The 20421-nt window shown below is 34.8% G+C and overlaps 1 protein-coding gene across 2 annotated transcripts in view; it reads left to right on the forward strand.

Moving 5' to 3' along the window:
• The window catches only part of BCAS3 (BCAS3 microtubule associated cell migration factor), a 475802-nt gene that overhangs the window by 138404 nt on the left and 316977 nt on the right, over nucleotides 1–20421 (forward strand). For both annotated transcript variants that reach the window (XM_054574853.1, XM_054574854.1), the window contains exon 15: nucleotides 14171–14435. In XM_054574853.1, coding sequence (XP_054430828.1) covers nucleotides 14171–14435 — 265 coding nt within the window. The remainder of the gene's footprint in view (nucleotides 1–14170; nucleotides 14436–20421) is intronic.

Here is a 20421-nt window from a genome sequence, read left to right on the forward strand (position 1 = left end):
ACTGGCCATCACCACACTGTTTTCTGTAGCTCTGGGTCATGAATATATGTTCTTTGGCTGTATCGATCACAAGAGTCTTAAGAAACATGACTTAAATGCAATGTGTGAACTTTGTTTGCAGATTGATTTAAGCAAAGTGTAATATTTTTAAAACAGTTGAAGAAAAATAGACCTTGAACTGGGTATTATATGATACTAGTTAATTTTGCTGGGTCTGCAATTGTGGTTTGTTTTTTTTAAATCTTTGTCTGTTCAGCATATATCCTAAAATCATGCTGAAGTGAAACAATATGGTATCTCTAATCTGCTTTTAAATATTCTGGCACAAAAAAACTAAGGGATAGCTTAAATGAGATTTGCAAAGTGTTAATTACTGGAAATTTCTCTAACAGAAAGTAAAACAGTACTTTTCACCAATAGTATGCTGTTTGATTTACTTGAGCTTTATAGCATGATTCAGTGTTCCTTTTCAAAAACTTTCCCAGCTATTCTTGGGCATTTTTTGTTCATGCATTTTAGAGTAACCTTATTGAGTTATGCAAAGAGTCTTCTGTAGTTTTTTATTTGGATTACATTGAAATTATATTTAATGAAGTTAGAAATAACTTGTTTACAACATAGAAATATTACATCTAGAAATTGTTATGTTTTAAAATTAGTTATTGCTGTGGTAAGACAAAAGTATTGATAGCATATTTTGCATAAAAAGCAAAATATAGCATAAAAATTTTGCTATACAATTTAAATATGTTATATTTAATATAAATATAAATATTTATATAAATATATAAATATATTTATATATTTAGCATAAAAATATTGTAGCATATTTTTATATTCCTGCTTTGCTGGACTCTACTGTAAAATCAAATAGTTTCTTTAGTAATTTTTTGGATTTTTGTTAAGTTGAATGTATTTTCTGAAAATCATAAGTTTTTACTTTTTTCAGTTTTATTTCTCATATTGCATTGGCTAGGAACTCTTAAGTAATGTGAAGCAGTATTAATGATAGCTGTAATAATTGTTAATAATACCATAAATTAAGTAATACCCTAAAATTTATATTTTTATAATTTTACTCTATTTCTAGCACCTGTTTTTATGTCAATACCATGCTGTTTTTATTATTGTACCTTTGTAATATAGTTTGAAATTAGGTGGTGAGATGCTTCCAACTTTTTTTTTTCCCAGAATCTTTTGTGTTTCCATGTGAATTTTAGTATTGTTCTATTTCTGTGAAAAATGTCAATAGGATTACATTAAATCTGTAGATTGGGTAGTTTAAATATTCTACCAATATTAATTCTTCCAGTTCATGAGCACAGAATATTTTTCCACTTGTTTGTGTCTTCTTCAGTTTCTTTCATCAGTATCTTACAGTTTTCCTTGCACAGAACTTTCACCTCTTTGGTTTTGTTTTCTAAAGTATTTTATTATTTTCAATGCAGTTGCAAATGGGATTGATTTTTAAAACATTTCTCTTTTTGAAAGCTCATTGTTAGTTTATAGAAATGCAACTGATTTTGGTGTGTTTGATTTTGTATCCCATAACTTTACTGAATTTATTGTCCTAAAGTTTTCTGGTGGAGTCTTTAGAGTTTTCTGTGTATAATAGCATGTCATCTTCATAAAGAATTTTACTTCTTCCTTTCCAATTTAGATCCCTTTAATTCTTTGGCTTGCCTAATTGCTCTGGCTGGGACTTCCAGAACCATGTTTAATGAAAGAGGCAAGTGTGGGAATCCTTCTCTTGTTCCTGATCTCACAGGAAAAACGTTTAGCTTTTCACCACTGATTGTGATATTAGCTGTGGGCTAGTCATATATGGCCTTTATTATATTGAGGTACTTTCCCACTCTGTTGAGAGTTTTTTTTATGATGGATGTTGAATTTTTTCAAATTATTTTACTGCATCTGTTGAGATGGATTATATAATTTATATCCTTCATTTTGTTTATGTGGCTGATTGGAAGCAGGACCCTCTGGCAACAGCATTTTGTAAAGTATACAAATATGCCTCTTTCATGGGCAGACAGAGATGGGCATTTTAGTCTACTGCCTTTGTGCTGTGTCCTGGGTGGAGAGCAGGTGAAGAATTAATATTAAACTATGCAAACATTTCACTCCTCATCAAATTTTGTATTGCTTCTTTCACTGACATACATCATTTGGTTTGACTGCTTCCTCTTATATTCAATGGGTTATGTCATTGAATATTTAAATACTTAAAATATCCTAGATTTGGCCAGTTGGAGCCATCTCTGTCCTTTTGACATGTCTCCTTTATTCTTTGAAAGTATCCTTACTTTTTGGCACAATGAATTTGCTTACTGCCATGTTTAGTCACCATTTGATTTTGCTCCTTTTGTATGGAAGTTTTCAATTAGATGAGCATTTTTGGTAATGAATTAATGTCTCATTATGCTGCTGGGCACATATGTGCTCTGAGTCTATATCTTAACTCTGGTTTTATAGTCCCTGTCCTGCCCTCACTAATCACTGGTATGCTTCACCTCAATGATAACTTGAAAGAATTTGAATATTTTAAGCACTTACACTGATTTTTTTTTTTTTACTTACACTTATTTTTGATAACTCTTTTGCATTAGTATTATTTATCATTTAGTTTGCCCATACATCCACCTGGAAATAGAGATTGTGCTTAAGCTTCTTTATATCTTTAAACCATTAGAACAGTGCCCTGCACATGGACAGATGTTCATAGGTACGGATGTTTGATAACTCTATGCTGTTCCTATCTAATAGGAAAACCAAAAAGGGGTTATTAAAATTATTTTGTTCTCTGTCACAGCTTGTAATTTAGGGGTTTGGGAATTTCTAAACACCAACATTAAGATCTAAGGAAACTCAATTAATGACCATAAAATTAATTTTATAAGCTTCTACTGAAAACTGTATTTTGAAATGATATATACAAGTTAACACTGATGATAAAATCTATGTGGCATGTGATCTGTCTATCCATCTTTGAGTACTTCAGAATCATGTCATTCTGGATTCTTTAATCAGGCAAGGAAAAAAATCAAGTATGTGGATCTAATTATGTTGAATTAAGTTGTTTTGTGATCTATGACTTGGGATATCCTCTGCATCTGACAGTAATTTTCCTCATAAAGCACATATGGAGTTAGAAAAATATTCCCAGTTTTCAACAGTTAAGTCATATGTTGTAAAACCTTACAATATTTTGTTGATATACTTCCGTAATGTCTTACTCAAGCAGACACAAGTCATTTTGTACTTAACATGCTAATTTTTATAAATTGTAAACTTGCTTTTGAAACATCTGCACATCAGATTAGTGTTACTTTTACTGTATCAGAGCGATCTTGCAAAATGATATGATTGGTATGTTTAATTCTCGGGGGGAAGAGACTCTAGCTTTTTAGTATTATTTATTGATAGTATTTGTTGGTCAATTCAGATATGAATGAATAAACTTAAGATGAGTATGTCCCAAATGTTGCCTTCTTATGCTTTTACTGAAATTCAAATTTTACTGGACTTTCTGTATTTTTACTTGCTAAAACATCCTGATTTTTGCCTGTCTCCCTCCCCAAACATTAGCTTTATTGAGATGTAATTGTCATAATACAAACTGAATCATAGTACACAAACATCCATAGACAATACATAAGCAAGTGAGCCTGCTTGGTCCACAATTATAGTACTCCTTAATTAAAGTAGAGGTGACAGCTTTCCATTGTCTTGCTATGCCAAATGGCCCTTACATTTGTCCCTCCAGAGTTTTTGTTGGGGTTATACAGCTGCCACAGGCTAGCAGTCACCATCCCCTTTCATCTCATCCAAGCCAGAGGAAAGAGCCCATTGAGCCGGTGGCATTGCTTCAGGCAAGGGGAGTGGGTGAGAAGGTAACTGGAAAAACAAGGTGCTGCTGGGTCTAGGCGGGAACATATCCTGGGACATTTCCGTTCGGCTAGCAAGCAAGCCCACTATGTTTATCATCAAATTTGAGTTGACCCATCCCAGTGTGGGTCTGGAAAACCACAAGGCCTCCGTGGGTCAGTTCAAGTACAAGAACTTGGTAGCCCATTAATGAAAGGGAGTGTACTTGGTAGCTGGCTCAGGCAGGTGGCGGTGTTGCACTGGGATAACACCATTAAGTCCTCACCCTGAAGTTTTTCCTACTGGGGCTCTGTGGTTTCTATTGTAGAACATGAGAAGGAACTGGAGGCTTAGTAGCTGGTCTTTTGTGTACTTGTCCCACAGTCTACATGGCAGAGGATACCCTCTGACACCAGCATGTGAGGACAATCATATAGTCACAACATAAGTGACAATAGTATATGCACATCACAACATCACTTTAGCTTCTCTTCCCCACTGTGAACTTTGCTTACACTGCATTCTGGGGTATTTTTCCTCCTATGAGGACATGGACTAATGTGTTTAAAGTGCCCATGCTAATTGTTCCAATGGCAACTGCCAGGTGGTCAGATATGTGTTTTTTTTAATTTAAAAATTTGGCATTTCCCTTTTATTTTTTAACTTTATTTTTATTGTTGACACTATTACACATGTCCCCATTTCCCCCCTCATGCCCGCCTGCACCCCGCTTCTGCCCCCCTTCCCTCTGGCCATCACCACACTGCGGCCTGTGTCCGCGCCTCGGTGTCAGGGGAGGCTAGCCTTCGGATTCTGTGGGGGCGGCCAGGCGTGTCGGCCTTTTTCTTTCTCTTGGCCAAGTGTGGGTCCCCTTTTCTGCCCCCTGCGCGGAGATACTATTGCCAGCCTCCAGTGAGTGTCCTGGCACAACGGCCTCTTTCTTTCTGCCCCCATTCCCAGCCCTGCCAAGTTTAACCCCCAAGTCCTTGGCGTTTTTGACCGCCCCTCATCCTTGGCTCCACTCTAGTCCACTGTTGCTGGTGCTGTGGTGTTTGCAAGGCATCACATTCACTTTTGCAGATTTTTATTGAAATAATTTGTGGATTCATATATACTTGTAAGAAATAGTAGTAAGACATCCCATGTTCACTTTATCCAATTTATCCCAATGGTAACATTGTACAAAAGTACACACCCAGGATATTGACAGTTCACCTAAACAGCCACCTGCAATGTTTACAGTTTTGGGCTATTATGAATATGTTACATGAACATAGTTTTTATTTCTCTTGCATAGATGCCCAAGAGTGTAATTGTTAGTTCAGATGGTAATTGCATGCTGCTTATTTTAGCTCATTTTTAAATTTCTGGCACCTAGAAGTGTGCAAAACATGTAAAAGGCTTTCCGTAAATATTTATTCAGTAAATAAATAGATGTGAAAAATTGATTGGTAGAAGGAGTAAGCAGATGGGATAGAGGGGATGTGTAGATTATCAGTCTTTACCACATTTCCATTCTAAGTAACTTGTTCTGAAACAAACTTTCATTTTGTTTTTTAGATTCCACATATAAGTGAAATCATATGGTATTTATCTTTCCCTGTCAGACTTATTTCACTTAACATAATGCCCTCTAGGTCTATCCATGCTTTCCCAAATGGTAAGATTTCATTCTCTTTTATGGCTAGTAATATTTCATTGTATATATGTACCACATCTTCTTTATCTATTCATCTATTCATGGACACTTAGGTTGCTTCCATGTCTTGGCTATTATAAACAATGCTGCTATATGGGACTCAGATTTATAGTTTTGGTTGTCATTCTTACAGGCTTCTTAAAGTATAGTACTCTTGGATTTGAGAATTTTTATCCAAGTTCTCTCTGCTTTTGGGTTTCCTCCCTCCCTCCCTCCCTCCCTTGATTTATGTGATATACATCCCTCCCTCCCTCCCCCTCCTCCCTTCCTCCCTCCTTCCCTCCCTTGATAGTTGGAAATGGAATTGGTATCTGAATTATTAGGCCTGTATTTGGCTACAGAAACAAAATCACATTTAACAGTGCTTTTAAAAAATCAGGGTTTATTTTTCTTGTGTTACAAGAAGGATGCTACTGGTTTTGGTATAATTGCTCAACAGTGTCTCTGACATTTTTGCTCTTTCCCTCATGATTATTTTATAATTGCCACTGCTCTGGACATCCTTTCTTTCTATTTTTAAAAATTTAATCTTTATTTTTTCTATATTTTTTATTCTTTATTTAATTATATTTTTCCATTACCATTTAGTTTTTATACACCCCTACCACCAGCAGTCACCACACTGTTGTCCATATCCATGAAGGGCAGCGTCAGTAATGTTAATTCCTTTTATCAAGAGAGTGGATACTTTCCCAGAATCCTGCAGTATCATCCTGCTTTTGTCTGACTAATTATAACAATGTTAACACTCTCTGTGAGAGAGGCCAGGCAAGCGTGTATGAATTACCGGCGGTGGTGTCGGGGGAGGGAGTGAAGTTTGAAGGGTGTTCCATTTGCCCCATCCACTTAGTACATCTGTATAACCATCACCTCAGTCAAGACACAGGACATTGTCATCGTCCCGGCAACTTTCCTCCTGTCTTCTTCAGTCAGATCTTCTGCCCCACTCACACCCTGGGCCGTCATTGCTGTTACTTCCTGGTTTTATTTTTCAATTGTAATTGACATTTGATATTATATTAGTTTCAGGAGTTATTTCATTCTTTTAAAAAAGTGTGTTTTATATAATTTCTAAGGTTTGATATGGATCCTAACCGCCATTTCCAGTCACTTTATTTTATGTTCTAGCTCCATGTTGCAGATGTGAGGTCATTTCAGAGTCATCATCTGAGTGTATTAAAGCTGCACATATCTTGGTCGTGTCTCTGCCTTCCCTCCATACCTATTGAATCAGTTTTGAATGTGGGACTGACAGGTCTGCATTTCTTAAAAATAATCTAGGTGCTTCTTACACTCAGTAAGAAGTTTGAGAATCTCTTCTTTAGATTTTAGGATGCTAAAAATAACCCTAAATTTTTTATAACCAATATTAGCTGGTTGGGTTTCAGGTGAATTTGTGGCATAAATTTAGAGTCTTGTAAGATACTGATTTCTTTGTTTGAGATGGTTATATGTACTAACACTTAATGCTAGCGCTCAGCTACTCTTGTTTCATACGTAATTCAAATTTAACTTGTTTTGTGAGTTAAATATATAATTATGTATGGACGTAATAGTTCCATGTGAGTATGTGTCTGCTATATAATATTGTTGTTTTGGATTACTAAGTCAAAGAAATATTTAAAAATGGATAATTCAGATTGCCAAAAACATTTATAAATTAGCATTACTAGAATATAGCTACAGTATGTTTTAAAGAACAAATATATTAGCTTTCTAGGGGCTTAATTGGTTTTTGAAAGCCAAATTTCATATTATTTCAATAACAAACAAGTTGGAGGTATTACAAATATGTTAAATAAAATAGGAGCCATTTAAAGAACAATAAACTATATAACCTAATACAAATTTGTAAAACAATTAAATGTTAAATATTTTTGTTTGCGTTTCATTGGTTAAATTTCTGTCATTTGCATACTTAAAAGCTCTAAATTGCCCTGACATGTGTGGCTCAGTTGGTTGGGTGTCTTCCTGCAAAGTGAGAAGTTGCGTGTTTGATTCCCAGTCAGAGCACATGCCTGGGTTGCTGATTTGATCTCTGGCTGGGGCTTATACAAGAGGCAACTGACCGATGTTTCTCTCGCACATTGATTTTTCTCTCCTTTTCTTTCTCCCTCCCTTTCCGTCTCTGTAAAAATAAATAAAAATCTTTTTAAAAGAAAAAAACTCTAAATTGACAATAAGAAGTGCCCTAATAAGGATTTCCTGAATAACCAAGGCACTCTTTGTTTGATTTCTTTTTGTCTTTTTATGCCACACTTTTATGCTGAATGATGAGAAACTTAATAAAAACATCTGGTTATTCTTTCACCATATTAAATTGAAGTCACTTGTTTTACCAAACCCCAGATGTGAAGTGAGCCAGCATAGGCATCAATAAAATGCTAGTTCAGCCTTCCTAGAAGCTGCTTACCTTCCATTGAGCGTAGACAAGAGGAATCTTTTAAGAACTAAGGGGAAGGTAAATGAAACCACATAGGATAAAGAAAGCCATAGAACTTCCCTTTCAGCAAACTAGCTAGTTAGTCCTTTCATTTTTTAAACTTACTGGCATCCTGTGGGTTATATTTTTACTTTTTTGATAGTATATTTTGACGTACAAAAGCTTTTAATTTTCAAGTACAGTTTATCTACTTTGTCTTCTGTTGCTTGTAGGTAGTATGAATTAAGAATTCAGTTAAGAGCCTAATGTAGTAAAACTGGTAGAAAGATTATACATTGGTACCAGTGAAAACAGAGATATTTGAAAAGAGTAAGAATATATTTTATGGTAAATACAAAAATAATAGCCCTGGCTGGTGTGGCTAAGTGGATTGAGTGCTAGCCTGCGAACCAAAGGGTTGCCGGTTTGATTCCCTACTCAAGGGACATGCCTGGGTTTTGGGCCAGGTCCCTGGTGGGGGGCGCACGAGAGGCAACCACACATTGATGTTTCTCTCCTTCTGTTCCCCTCTATCTAAAAATGAATAGATAAAATCTTTCAAAAAATAATAGCAAACATCTTAGTTCAGTGCTTCTCAGTGCTAAGTACTGTTCTAGGTTCTTTATATGTTAATTCATTAAACCTAAAACCCCATAAGATTTGCACTGTCATTCTCATTTGCAAATGAAGACCTGGAAGACACAGAATTGTTAGCTAACTTTTCCAGTGCTGTGTAACTGGCAAGTGGTAAATATATTTACTATAAAAGGTGACCCTAAGTAAAGCCTATATATCGACATGTAAAGACTTCATATTTATAGTGCTACTTCCATGTGTTTTCACTATTTTTTATAATATTAAATTTTAAAGGCTGTTTTATGTTTCAAATTGGCTGCTCATTATCTGATGGGAAATTATATGTGTGTATGCATGTGTATATGTATCTATATTTGTATTTATGTGATATATATATATACACACACACACATGAATATATACATATACATCCATTTATACATTGAGAGATGTCTGGAAGAATGTGTTCCAAGGTAACAAATAGTTATCTCTGAGGTGTGGTATTTATGTATGTTTGTGTGGGTTTTTTTTTGGTAAACTAAAATGACTTTATGTAATAATTGCATTATTATTGAATTGAATACAGATATATTCACCTAGAAGACAAAACAAAATGTCTGCTTACTATTGAATTTCGAAACGAATTGTAATCTAATTGGTCTCATGTTCCTAAGTCATGTCTTGTATGGATTCTTTGGAAAGGATTTATGTGCAGTTTTCCCTTTCTATACTGTGGAGTGTTAGGTGCACTATAAGAATAATGCGTATTTTTTTAGTGTGTTTTTGACTTTGGCTTTAAAATTGCAAGGTATTTTCTGTTTTGAGATCTGTGATGTACCAAGTCTACACTTACCCCATGATGGTGCTATACACGGTGGGTTGGCAAGTGTGCTCCGTGAGGGTGACCCATATATCACCCTCTGTCTGTTTTTGGACATCTCACAAGCTAAGAATACTTTCTACAGATGAGCATTGGAATCTGATGATAATAATACTGGCAAAATAAGAAAAATAGTATTTTCTGCAACAGATTTCATATTTCTAATTAGTTGAATTATATTACAAAAAAATTATAACAATTGTCTGATCTGGCCAATGTTATTTGCCGTGATATTTAGTATAGTAGCACTAAATCAGAGATACAACTCTCATTGAGCTCTCCTGTTTTGTAATGAGAAAATCTTAACTAGATAAATTCTAAAATTGAGATCTAAAAATAGTGCAGATGATGTCATTTTCTTATTACCAGTTTGCTGTTATGTGTAGTCTTTCTTGTTATTAATGATGTATGAAAAACCACCCAAAGTGTTTGATAATACCAACAGTTGTATCATTTTGTATTTTGTGGGTAGGTGATTGGTTATCTTCTGTAACGTTATTTAAAGGATTAAACTGTCTCTAGTCTCTTGACAGCTAATATCTTTAGCAACGCTTCTCTGCTCATTTATGTATCCTGATGTGTCTTCAAGGTCATAGAGCAGACCCAGTGTTCTAATAGCAGTTTTCTAAGAAGCATTTAGGTGGAATTCTGTCTTCCTGTCTTGATAGTGATTGTTAGCACCACCTCATATCAGAAGTTTTCGTAAAATGAAGGAAACTCCTTTTCATTGACAGATCAGGAAGTGGTCTTAGATTGTAAGTGTTTTGGAAAAAGGTTTTAGATAACATGGTGTAGTTCCACTGTGGACGAAATGTAAATTACTTAATAAGCCTAAAGATGTTTTTTCTTTATGTATTTGATTCTGGCTTATGTTAATGCATTTGATAGCATGGTATTAAATTTGTCTGGCTCTGTGTTTCTATTTTCTTGCTTTGCAATTTACACATTTCTTTGTTCTGCCCCTTCCATTTTTCTTGCTTTTCTATAAGTCAGTTTGGTTGGAAGTTATCATAGGCACGACTATGTGGAATGACTGTTTATTCATAATTCTAGAATTCCTGGGAACTAAATGTATCAACTCTCAGGAAATTCTTTAATTATAACATTAATGTATCATTTATAACAGTAATTGAAATAGATAGGCATGTGGTTGAAATTGGGTTTATCCCTGTATTGATAATTTTTATCTAGCAATACTCTAGCAATGAAGTATCTTGTCTTAATATATCAGACTAAATTTTTTTTTAATTTTAAAAGTTCTAGGCTTTTCTAGAGACTTGTACTTTGAGGAATTCTAGCTTTTGTTTGTGGAGTATTTCTGGACTGTTACTCCAGATTTAATCTGAATTTAGGTTTATTTGAAGATCTAATGTACTGGAAAGTTGGCTTTGATGGCTAAATCAGTTTTACTTAGCTCACATTGTTGTATTGAAGCTGATATATTCGTACAAGTATACATGCAAATATGCATTTTTCCTGTTAAATCCCACTCGTCAACATCTATATTCTGTTGTGGTTTTTTACATTGTGGAGCTCTTTTTTTTTTTAAAGTCATTGTTTGATCATTGTTTTATGTGTTAGAAAATTATTATTATTGTTTATTTTCTAATTATTTCTTAATCCCTTCACATCTTTCATTCAGTAATCCTGGATGAAATACAAATTGGTAGTTACAAAATAGTCATGGAGACGTAAAGTACAGCATAGAGAATGCAGTCAATAATATTGCAATAACTATGTGTGGTGTCATATGGGTACTGGAAATATTGAGGGGAACACTTTTTTTAAGTAAATTTTATTCATTATGCTATTACAGTTTCCCTTTTTTCTCCCTTTTATTCCCCTCTGCCCTGCACCCCTCCCCCTTAGTTCATATCAGTGGGTCATACATATAAGTTCTTTGGCTTCTCCATTTTTCTATTTTGTACCTGCCAGTTATGCTTCTTATTCCCTGTACCTTTTCCCCCATTCTCCCCTCTCACTCTCCTGTGCGAAACACTTTTTAGAGTATATGATTTGTCTGACCATTTTGCTGTATACATGAAACTAATACAAAATAACATGGAAAATTGTTTTAGTTTATCATTAAGTCAGTGTGGAAAATCTTAAGTATCTGTGACTTGCTTTCCTTTTAGGGGCTGTGATTTAAAATGGTTAAAACAATCTTGAGTTTTACTTGGATTTTTCTTAAGTGTAAAATTATAGAAGTAAATGAAGACATGTTGCTTTGATATATTTTGATATTTTATTATGATTGCCATGGTAGCCATGTTTTCATATTACGTCATTATAGTACAGTGTTATTGCCTATGTTCATGATGCTGTGTATTAGGACCCTGGCTTATTTACTACTCCTTACGAGTTTGTACCCTTAAATAGTATCAGTCTTATTCCCCAATCACTCAGCCCCTGGTAACCATCATTTTACCCTCTGTTTTTTACAGGTTTGGTGTTTTGTTTTATTTTGTTTTTTAGATTCCATTTGTAAGTGATATTATACAGTACTTGTCTTTCTCTGTGTGATTTATCTCCCTTAGTATTCTGTGCTCAAGATTCATCCATGTCACAAGTGGCACAATTTCCTCTTTTCTCAAGGCTGAATAATACTCCATTGTGTATACATCTGCATCTTTTTATGGATTCATCCACTGGTGGGCATTTGTGTTGTCAGAGTGTTTTGAGGCCTTTTCTATTCTGCTTTCACCTCTCCTCAGCAGTGACCTGTATTTCTGGCTGTTGAGTGACCTTCTACTTAGTTATCCTTGTCCCCACTGCAAATCCACACCCTTCCTTTTCATTCCGCAGAATCATTTTTCCAAAATTGAAATCTTGACTACATTATTTCTTAAAACCCAAGCACCTCCTGCACTCACTTTTGCAGACTCTTGTGTTGCTTCTGACATAGTGAACTACTTGCACATAGATTGTTATGTCTATGCAATTATATCTACAATGGAATATCTGATATATCTAAATTGGAATCTCTTCTCTCCTTTCTTTGTACGTATATCCAACTTCAAAAATCAATTCCATAATCTACAATTCCAAAAATGATTTTTGGGCTACGTCTAACCATCATCTTCATCAACTCCTTTTCATATCTCACAAATAGATTTCTTATTTTCCTTTCTTTTTGTTACCACTGTGTCTTACATATAAGGTAGTTATTTCATTTTTATATATGGTGGATCCTTGGTTCTCAAACTTCATTCATTCTGGAAAGCTGTTTGAGAAGTGATTTGTTCAAAAACCGAATCATAGAGGTGGCTGATCATACAGATGTCAGCATGAAAGGGTTGTTGGGTAGAGGATCGAGAATCAAAGTTTTGTTCAACAACCAAGGCATTTTTTCCATGAACAACATGGTCAAGAACAGAATTGTTTGAAGTGGGAGACATTCAAGAACTGAGATTTGACTGTATTATATTTTCACGAATTTCTTGTACATCTTTTCCTCTTGGTAGGCTCTGGGCCCAAGAATTATTTATTTACCTCTTTGTTACTAGTATGTATTAGCAATGTACCCAGTGAATATTTGTTAAGTGAATGATTGGATTAAGTCCCTCACCAATGTTGTGCGAGGTCTGTATGGAAAAAGTACAACCATTGTTAATATAACGAGAATGGTTTCTGCCTCAGCCTCTGGGCTGCGGACCTGTACCGGTCCAGGCCTGTTAGGAACTGTGCTGCATAGCAGGAGGTGAGCTTGAATGTAATGAGCTCAAATCATCCTGAAACCACCACCTCCACTTCTGTGCAAAAATCATCTTCCATGAAACTTGACCCTGATGCCAAAAGGATTGGGAGCCACTGATTTGCGCAGCAGTGATGTAACCTGGCAGCCAAGGAGAGTGGACTGGAACACGCATGCGTGAACAGTGATGACTTATTGTACCAGTCTGTGGGGATGGTAGCTACTGTTGAGTGAGCACGTGTACTGTGTGGCTGTCACATTCAAAATGACTGAGCATGTAGAGCAATAAACCTGCATCAAATTTTGCATTAAGCTTGAATATTCCTCCGCGGACACTATTCAGATGATTCAGAAAGCCTCAGCTATGGACAACTGATGACTGGCAGCTTTATCATGACAGTGCCCCCGCTCATGCATCACATCTTGTGCAGAGTTTTTTTGTAAAATATCGCCTCACCCAGGTGACTCAGCCCCTGTACAGCTGAGATTTGGTGCCCTGCAACTTTGCTTTTCCCAAAACTAAAACCACTTTTGAAAGGGAAGAGATTTCAGACTGTTGATGAGTTTCAGGAAAATATGATGGGGCTGCTGATGGCAATTGGGAGAACTATGTGAGGTCCCAGGGTGCCTACTATGAAGGGGACTGAGATGTCATTGTCCTGTGTACAGTGTTTCTTGTATCTTGTATGTTCTTTAGTAAATGTCTCTGTTTTTCATACTTCATGGCTGGATATTTCTGGACAGACCTCATAGAGTGTGTATTTTTAACTATTCTATGCTCTTTAGAAGGCAAATTCATTTAGAGAAATAAACCAGACTCGTATGTCTTTTCTTATAGCTCTCCAGAGTGAAACTGTGTAGGTCCTCTTAATCAATATTTGAAACTCATCTATAGAATAAAACTTTTTATTTATATCTTGATCTTAGGTAAATTTGGCAATAAGACAAACCTATATCATGATATGTGTGTCATGCTCTTAGATAAGTACAAGTAGTTTCAATCATTTCTCTGTTCTTCCACCTCCTTTTTAGGTACAAGACATCTGCTTCAGCCATGACTGTCGCTGGGTTGTGGTCAGTACACTTCGGGGGACGTCCCATGTTTTTCCAATCAATCCTTATGGTGGCCAGCCTTGTGTTCGAACACATATGTCACCAAGAGTTGTGAATCGTATGAGCCGTTTCCAGAAAAGTGCTGGGCTGGAAGAGATTGAACAAGAACTGACATCTAAGCAAGGCGGTCGCTGCAGCCCTGTTCCAGGTCTTTCGAGCAGCCCTTCTGGATCACCGCTGCATGGTAAACCCACTTTTCTCTCTCTCCACTGAACCCTGCCATCCTTCTTCCCTTTGCCCACAGTTTTCAAGATCTGGGACATAGTAAATCCATTTTTCTAATCTGTTTATGCAAAGACAAGGTCTTGGGTTCATTTTGGGACATTCTCAATTTATTAAATAATTCAATTAATTGAAGGCAATGCAGTAATGACAGTCTTTATCATGCTACTTCAACTCCCTAACTTTTTCAGTAAATAAGGACTTCCTTGTGTCATTTTTTTATGGAATATGAAGTTCAAGACTAGATTCATAAATTTAGAAATTTACTCTCCTATTTAGAGATCTTTTCCAGAAAACTTTGTCTTTAACCAAAGCCAACACAATATAGTTCATTAAGAAATATTCATTATTGGAGGAGAATAATCATGAGTCATGTGTGTTTTAGAGCAGCATTTGCATTTTATATTAAAATACATCTTTGTGGGATTTCTACCAATAAATTGCAGGAAAAGGTTTTATAGCTCAATAGTTTATCTTAGAGCAAACAGTATGTTACTGTCACCCCGACCAATAAATGGAGCGTTACTAGAAGTCCCCTTTTGTGCTGCTTTTCTGTAGAAGAAAACCATGAATCTGACTTTATGGTAATCATTTTCTTTTTGAAAATAATTTCTGCCTAATGAAGTATCATTAAATACTGTTGTTCACTTTCATATAAGTGGAATTATGGAATATGTGTATTTTGGTGTATTCAGCTTCTTTAACATCATATTCATGAGATTAATTCAGGTTTACTTGATTTATTTCCATTGCTCTTACATATTCCATTTTATAATTATACTTATACTTGTTTATCCTTTTACTGTTGATGTATATTTGGGTAGTTTCAGGTGTGGGGCTATTATATATAATGATGCAATGAAAATTTTTATACTTGGTTCTTGGTACAAATATGTACTCATTTTAAGAGAAAACACTGGGTTATAATGTATGCAAATCTTGACCTCAGTAGTTTAATCCTGAGAGGTTGTACTATTTCCTTCCCATCAGAATGACAGAAAATTTTTGTTGACATTAGATGGCACTTTTATTCATTAAGCTGTTACCCCTCTTTCTAAGCTCTTAGCCACCACTAATCTGCTTTCCGTCTCTATGGATTTTCCTGTTCTGGATATTGCATGTAACTGCCTTCATACAATATGTGACTTTTTGTTTCTGACTTGTTTCCCAGTAGTGTATACTTCATACAATACATGTCTTTTTAGTTTTGGCTTCTTCCCCTGTAGTATAACATTTTGGAGGTACAGCCACATTGTTATATGTATCAGTATTGTATTCCTTTTTATGGCTAAATAATAAACCATTGTATGTATATACCACAAGTTTTTATCCATTTTTCCATTGATGGACATTTGGGTTGTTTCCATCCTTTAGCTGTTGTTAATGGTGCTGATATGAACGCATGTATGCAAGTATTAGCTTGAGTACCTCTTTGTAGTTCTTTTTGGTAATACACCTATCCTTATTTGTTTTGCTTCTGTTTCAACGCATATCCTTTTATAATACCTAACCAATTTAGACATATATTTTCTGTAGAAAGTTTTAAGATAGCCTGAAAAATGCAGGCACATGGAATCCTCAGGAGAGATTGTGTTATAACTCAAAAAGTTTGAGAAGTCTGTTTTCTCCTCATGTGATGCTTTATGTTTTGGCTCTATTATTTCTGTAACAGTTGTTATTCAAGTGTATTTAACTTAATTAGTGACCTGTGACCCTCAAGTTTGTAAATCTTTCAGAATCAGTTCTAGCTGCAAACAGCCATTTAAAAAATATTTAGAATTTTAAAAGAAGTTGAAAGTTATATGATATTTTTATTTTCCACCATTTGCAAGAAATTTTGCTGAAATATTTATTTACATTTTTTTTGTCATATAACTAGATGACAGTCTCAGTTCTTTGAGGATCTTTCTCTTTATGTTGCATTTTTTTTTTTTTACTTAAACACTTTATGGAGAGAGAGTCAATGTGCATGTGAAGTAGCTAGGTTGACCAGTGAACCGGAAGTATTGGTAGAAAAATTTGAATTTATACCCCTTACATCTATACATTTTCAGAGAGTATTATTTTGAGCTTCTTTTTTCTTCCTGTTTTTCTACCCTAATAGGCACACCACAGACCAGGTTCTGTGTTAGGCTTTGGGTATAATGTGCATGAAAAATTGACATCTCTGTCCTGTGTATCTTCTAGTCCAAGGGAGAGAGAGATATTAAATGACTATGAAGAATTCCTTTGAATATATATTTTACTGGAGGATACAAAGTGACAATCGGTTAAGGATTTGGCATTGTAAAGTAACAGATGGTTGAAGAACAATATTTGAATTTCCAAGTCAAAATATGCTATTTCTCTCTTTATTGCTCATAGCTCTCTTCATTTTCCTATTAATAGCATGCATTAAAATTTTATTATGTTGAAATTTTACCCCATTACTCTGAGTAGTTTTTCTGATTTTTAAAACATTGACATTAGAGTGATGGTCATTTTTCTTCATGTTCTCTTTGTATTTCACTTGTCAAAACAAAATGGGCATTGTTGTTGGTTAGTTCTAAAAAGGATGTATTTACAGTTTGTGTGGATAAACAATCTGATGCTGGTCAAAAACAATGTAAACTTTGAACAGGGAGGGATTCATGTTGAAAATGAATCATGCTTGGTGGTATTACTGTTGTTTGTGCTCTTTTTAGCAAAGTAAAGGAAACTGTTAAATAACAGTTGATATAGGGATATTTCCTTTTTACTCTCTGGAGTCAGTCCAGTGTAGGTTAGGATTATTTTATCTACTTGCTTTTTAAAAAATTTTTAACAGAGGACCTTTATTTATTTGAAATATATTCTCTCTAAATATCTCTTTGATTTCCTTTCTTATTGCCTGGACCTTAGTCTCTGCGGGGGGATTCTTAACCTAAGGTCCGTGGACATGGATACAAAGAAAATTACATCTTTATGTTTATTGTCCTCTAACCAAAATTAAGTGTTTCCTTTTATTATGAATATAGACAAGACAAAACAATAACATTAGTAGTGCTTGTGACATTGGCACCAATAAAAACGCAGATGTTTTCTTATCACATTATATGTGAACTATGTGTCTTTTTAGTGTTTTTGAATTACTGAAATATATTTTGAAATACAGTTTATGCTCATACTATTACTGATTTTAATATTTATTGCATATATTATTATAGCAAATTTTAATTTTTAAATGTATTAATAATTATACTTCAATATAATTGGCGTCCTTTAATGTTATGCATTTTATTTCATATGTTTATAATCATTATTCAGAGAAAGAGTCCACAGGCTTTCCAAGACTGTCCCAGCAGCCCACAGTAGACGAATGAGTAAGAACCCTAGTCATCTTTTCTTACCTCACCTGTTTCAATAGCCTCCCTCCATTTTTACTCACAGACATTTCCTTTGTTAACTGTAAATACTAATTTCCACTTTTGTGCTTAAAATCTTTCAGTGTCTCACAATCCTTGTAGAATGTTAGAGAAGGTCCCATCTTATTTCTTGCTTACTGTCCCACTGTACCTAGATTGCTGCATCCTTCCCCAAATGTGCCCCATGTGTTCATTTCTTGGCACCTTTCCTCTTCGTGTACTCATCTCTACTTGAACTAACTGTTACCCTCTTGAATATCTTCTAAAACCCTACTTCATTGTGATCTAGCTAAAAATATCACTTTGTCCCTTTAACCTCTCTTACACATCTCTTGATGTTGTGTCATCTGTATCAGCCTTGATACTGACACTCTGAATGTACTTTTATTGTATAGTGACATGCTGATTGTTCATTGACTTGCCTCTCTCCCCTGTTGGATTGACTTCCATGAAGTCAGGGTCTTTTCTTATTTATATTTGTATCTTTGCATCTTGTGTAGTATTTAGTAAAACGTAGACTCTAAGGCTTTGAGCCTAGTTTCCAAACATTTTTAGAAGTTCTTCTAATGAAACAATTTAGATTTTAAATCATTACTTGTCAGAATGAAGTGCTTCTCATTCATGGTAACATTACTCTTGATTACCAGTTAGTAAACTTTGCCTGAAGGAGGAAACCATTATTTCTACTCTTATTTCTGTCCAAGCAAATTTAATTACTTGCTTTTGCTTTCCAGCTTCAACACGTTGTTCCTACACCCGAATTGCTTTCCTTTAATTTCTTCAGGTAAACACTGAATGCACCTTTTAAGCTCAGTTTAGCTTATGATGCTCTTTCTCCCTCTTAACATAAAATGTCAGACTTCCCATATTTGATCCTTATTTTTGATGTTCTCCATTACCAACCTGTAACTTGCTTGGACAACCAGGAGTCTTACTACCTGGGGTAGAATCTCTATTCTCTCACTTCCTAACTCTTTAGTCTTAGACAAATTACTTAATCTACCTGTGCCTTAATTTTCTTTCTGTAAAATGGGGAAAATAATATTACCTGCCTTAGAGAGTTACTGTAAGGATTAAAGCATTTCGAATAGTGTTAGGCACATGTCAAATACTCAGTAAAAATTAGCTGCTGTGATTAATATCATTATTAATCTTATCATTGAGATGTAAAGGATTGAGTAATTTTTCATATTTTAAAAAATGTTTATTTATTTTTTGAGAGAAGGGAAGGGAGGGAGAAAGAGAGGGAGAGAAACATTAATTTGTGGTTGCCTCTCGAGCATCCCCAGCTGGGAACCTGGCCTGCAACTCAGCCATGTGCCCTGACTGGGAATCGAACCAATGACCCTTTGGTGTGCAGGCCAGAGCTCAATTCACTGAGCCACACCAGCCAGGGCATAATTTTTCATATTTTATATAGTATCTCTTATCCAGTAAACCAAAGAAAAGGATAATTCACTGAATAATGGGTGAATGAAAATATAATTGTGATCTTACTGTGTACACACTTTTTATTCTTTTGGACTCAATATTAATAAGCTGATTTCCAACATTTTTTCTGAAATGGAGATACCAAAACAAAACTGAAAAGTGAAGGTAACATAATTTTTTTCATCTGTTTTTGCTCATTTTAAATCCATAGATCAGGAAATGTAGTTTTATTATTTAATCCATCTATTCTTGACCCTTTGCATTTCTTTGCTTTCAAAATTAGTTTTCCAGTTTAGATTTAAGAATATGGCATTTACTCTGTGGCAAGGCTTTTAAGGATTTTTTTTTTCTTTTGCTATTTCCAGTGGCTTAACAGAGGAATTTTGCATTCATTTCTACAGTTTACCTGTAGTTCTGGAAGTGTTTTCTTTCCCATTAACTTATTGATCCTCAGGGGAGGAGCCATTTTTGAGTCACAACTTCTGACACTTTAAATTCCAGATTCTGTTTCTGCCAAATGGAAGAGACACTGAGACCTTCTTGCACTTGAAGCCTCCATGTATTTGCATCAGTGCCTTTAAATAACAGGTAGCATTACTTTTCTTTTTAGCATCTGAATGATGCTTCCCCTCCCCCATCACTCAGAGACTCTTTTGATAGCCTTTATTTGATGGTTTATTTTAATTACTTTTGTTGATCAGTAGTTTTCTTGATATAGACCACATCACAATAGTAAATACAAAGCAACCCCACATTTCAGCCTTACATAGTTTCACCTTCTTAAGACAATCAATAAGAATGTAATGATTCTTGACTTCTCTTTCCACATCACTGTTTACTTGTGGATTGAAGTTTACATTTATGTGTTTTAATTTTTGCCAAGAAAAGTCAATCACGTGCACTGTAGCTCTGCTTTAAATTTTATGCCTTACAGGACACACGGCATACTATATATATAGTATATACATATATGATATAATATATAACATATATTATATACATATTAAATGGATAAAAATCTTGTTAGACTATATTGTAGTTTAGTATCTGGATTTTTACTGGTTACATATACTTGATTGTTTCAGCTTAGATGAAGTTTTGTTTTTAATTGGTTATTTTCAAGTCTAATAAATT

This window comes from Pteronotus mesoamericanus, unplaced genomic scaffold (genome assembly GCF_021234165.1).
Source record: "Pteronotus mesoamericanus isolate MK-2021 breed Mesoamerican mustached bat unplaced genomic scaffold, CSHL_Meso_final contig_269, whole genome shotgun sequence".
Classification (NCBI taxonomy): domain Eukaryota; kingdom Metazoa; phylum Chordata; class Mammalia; order Chiroptera; family Mormoopidae; genus Pteronotus; species Pteronotus mesoamericanus.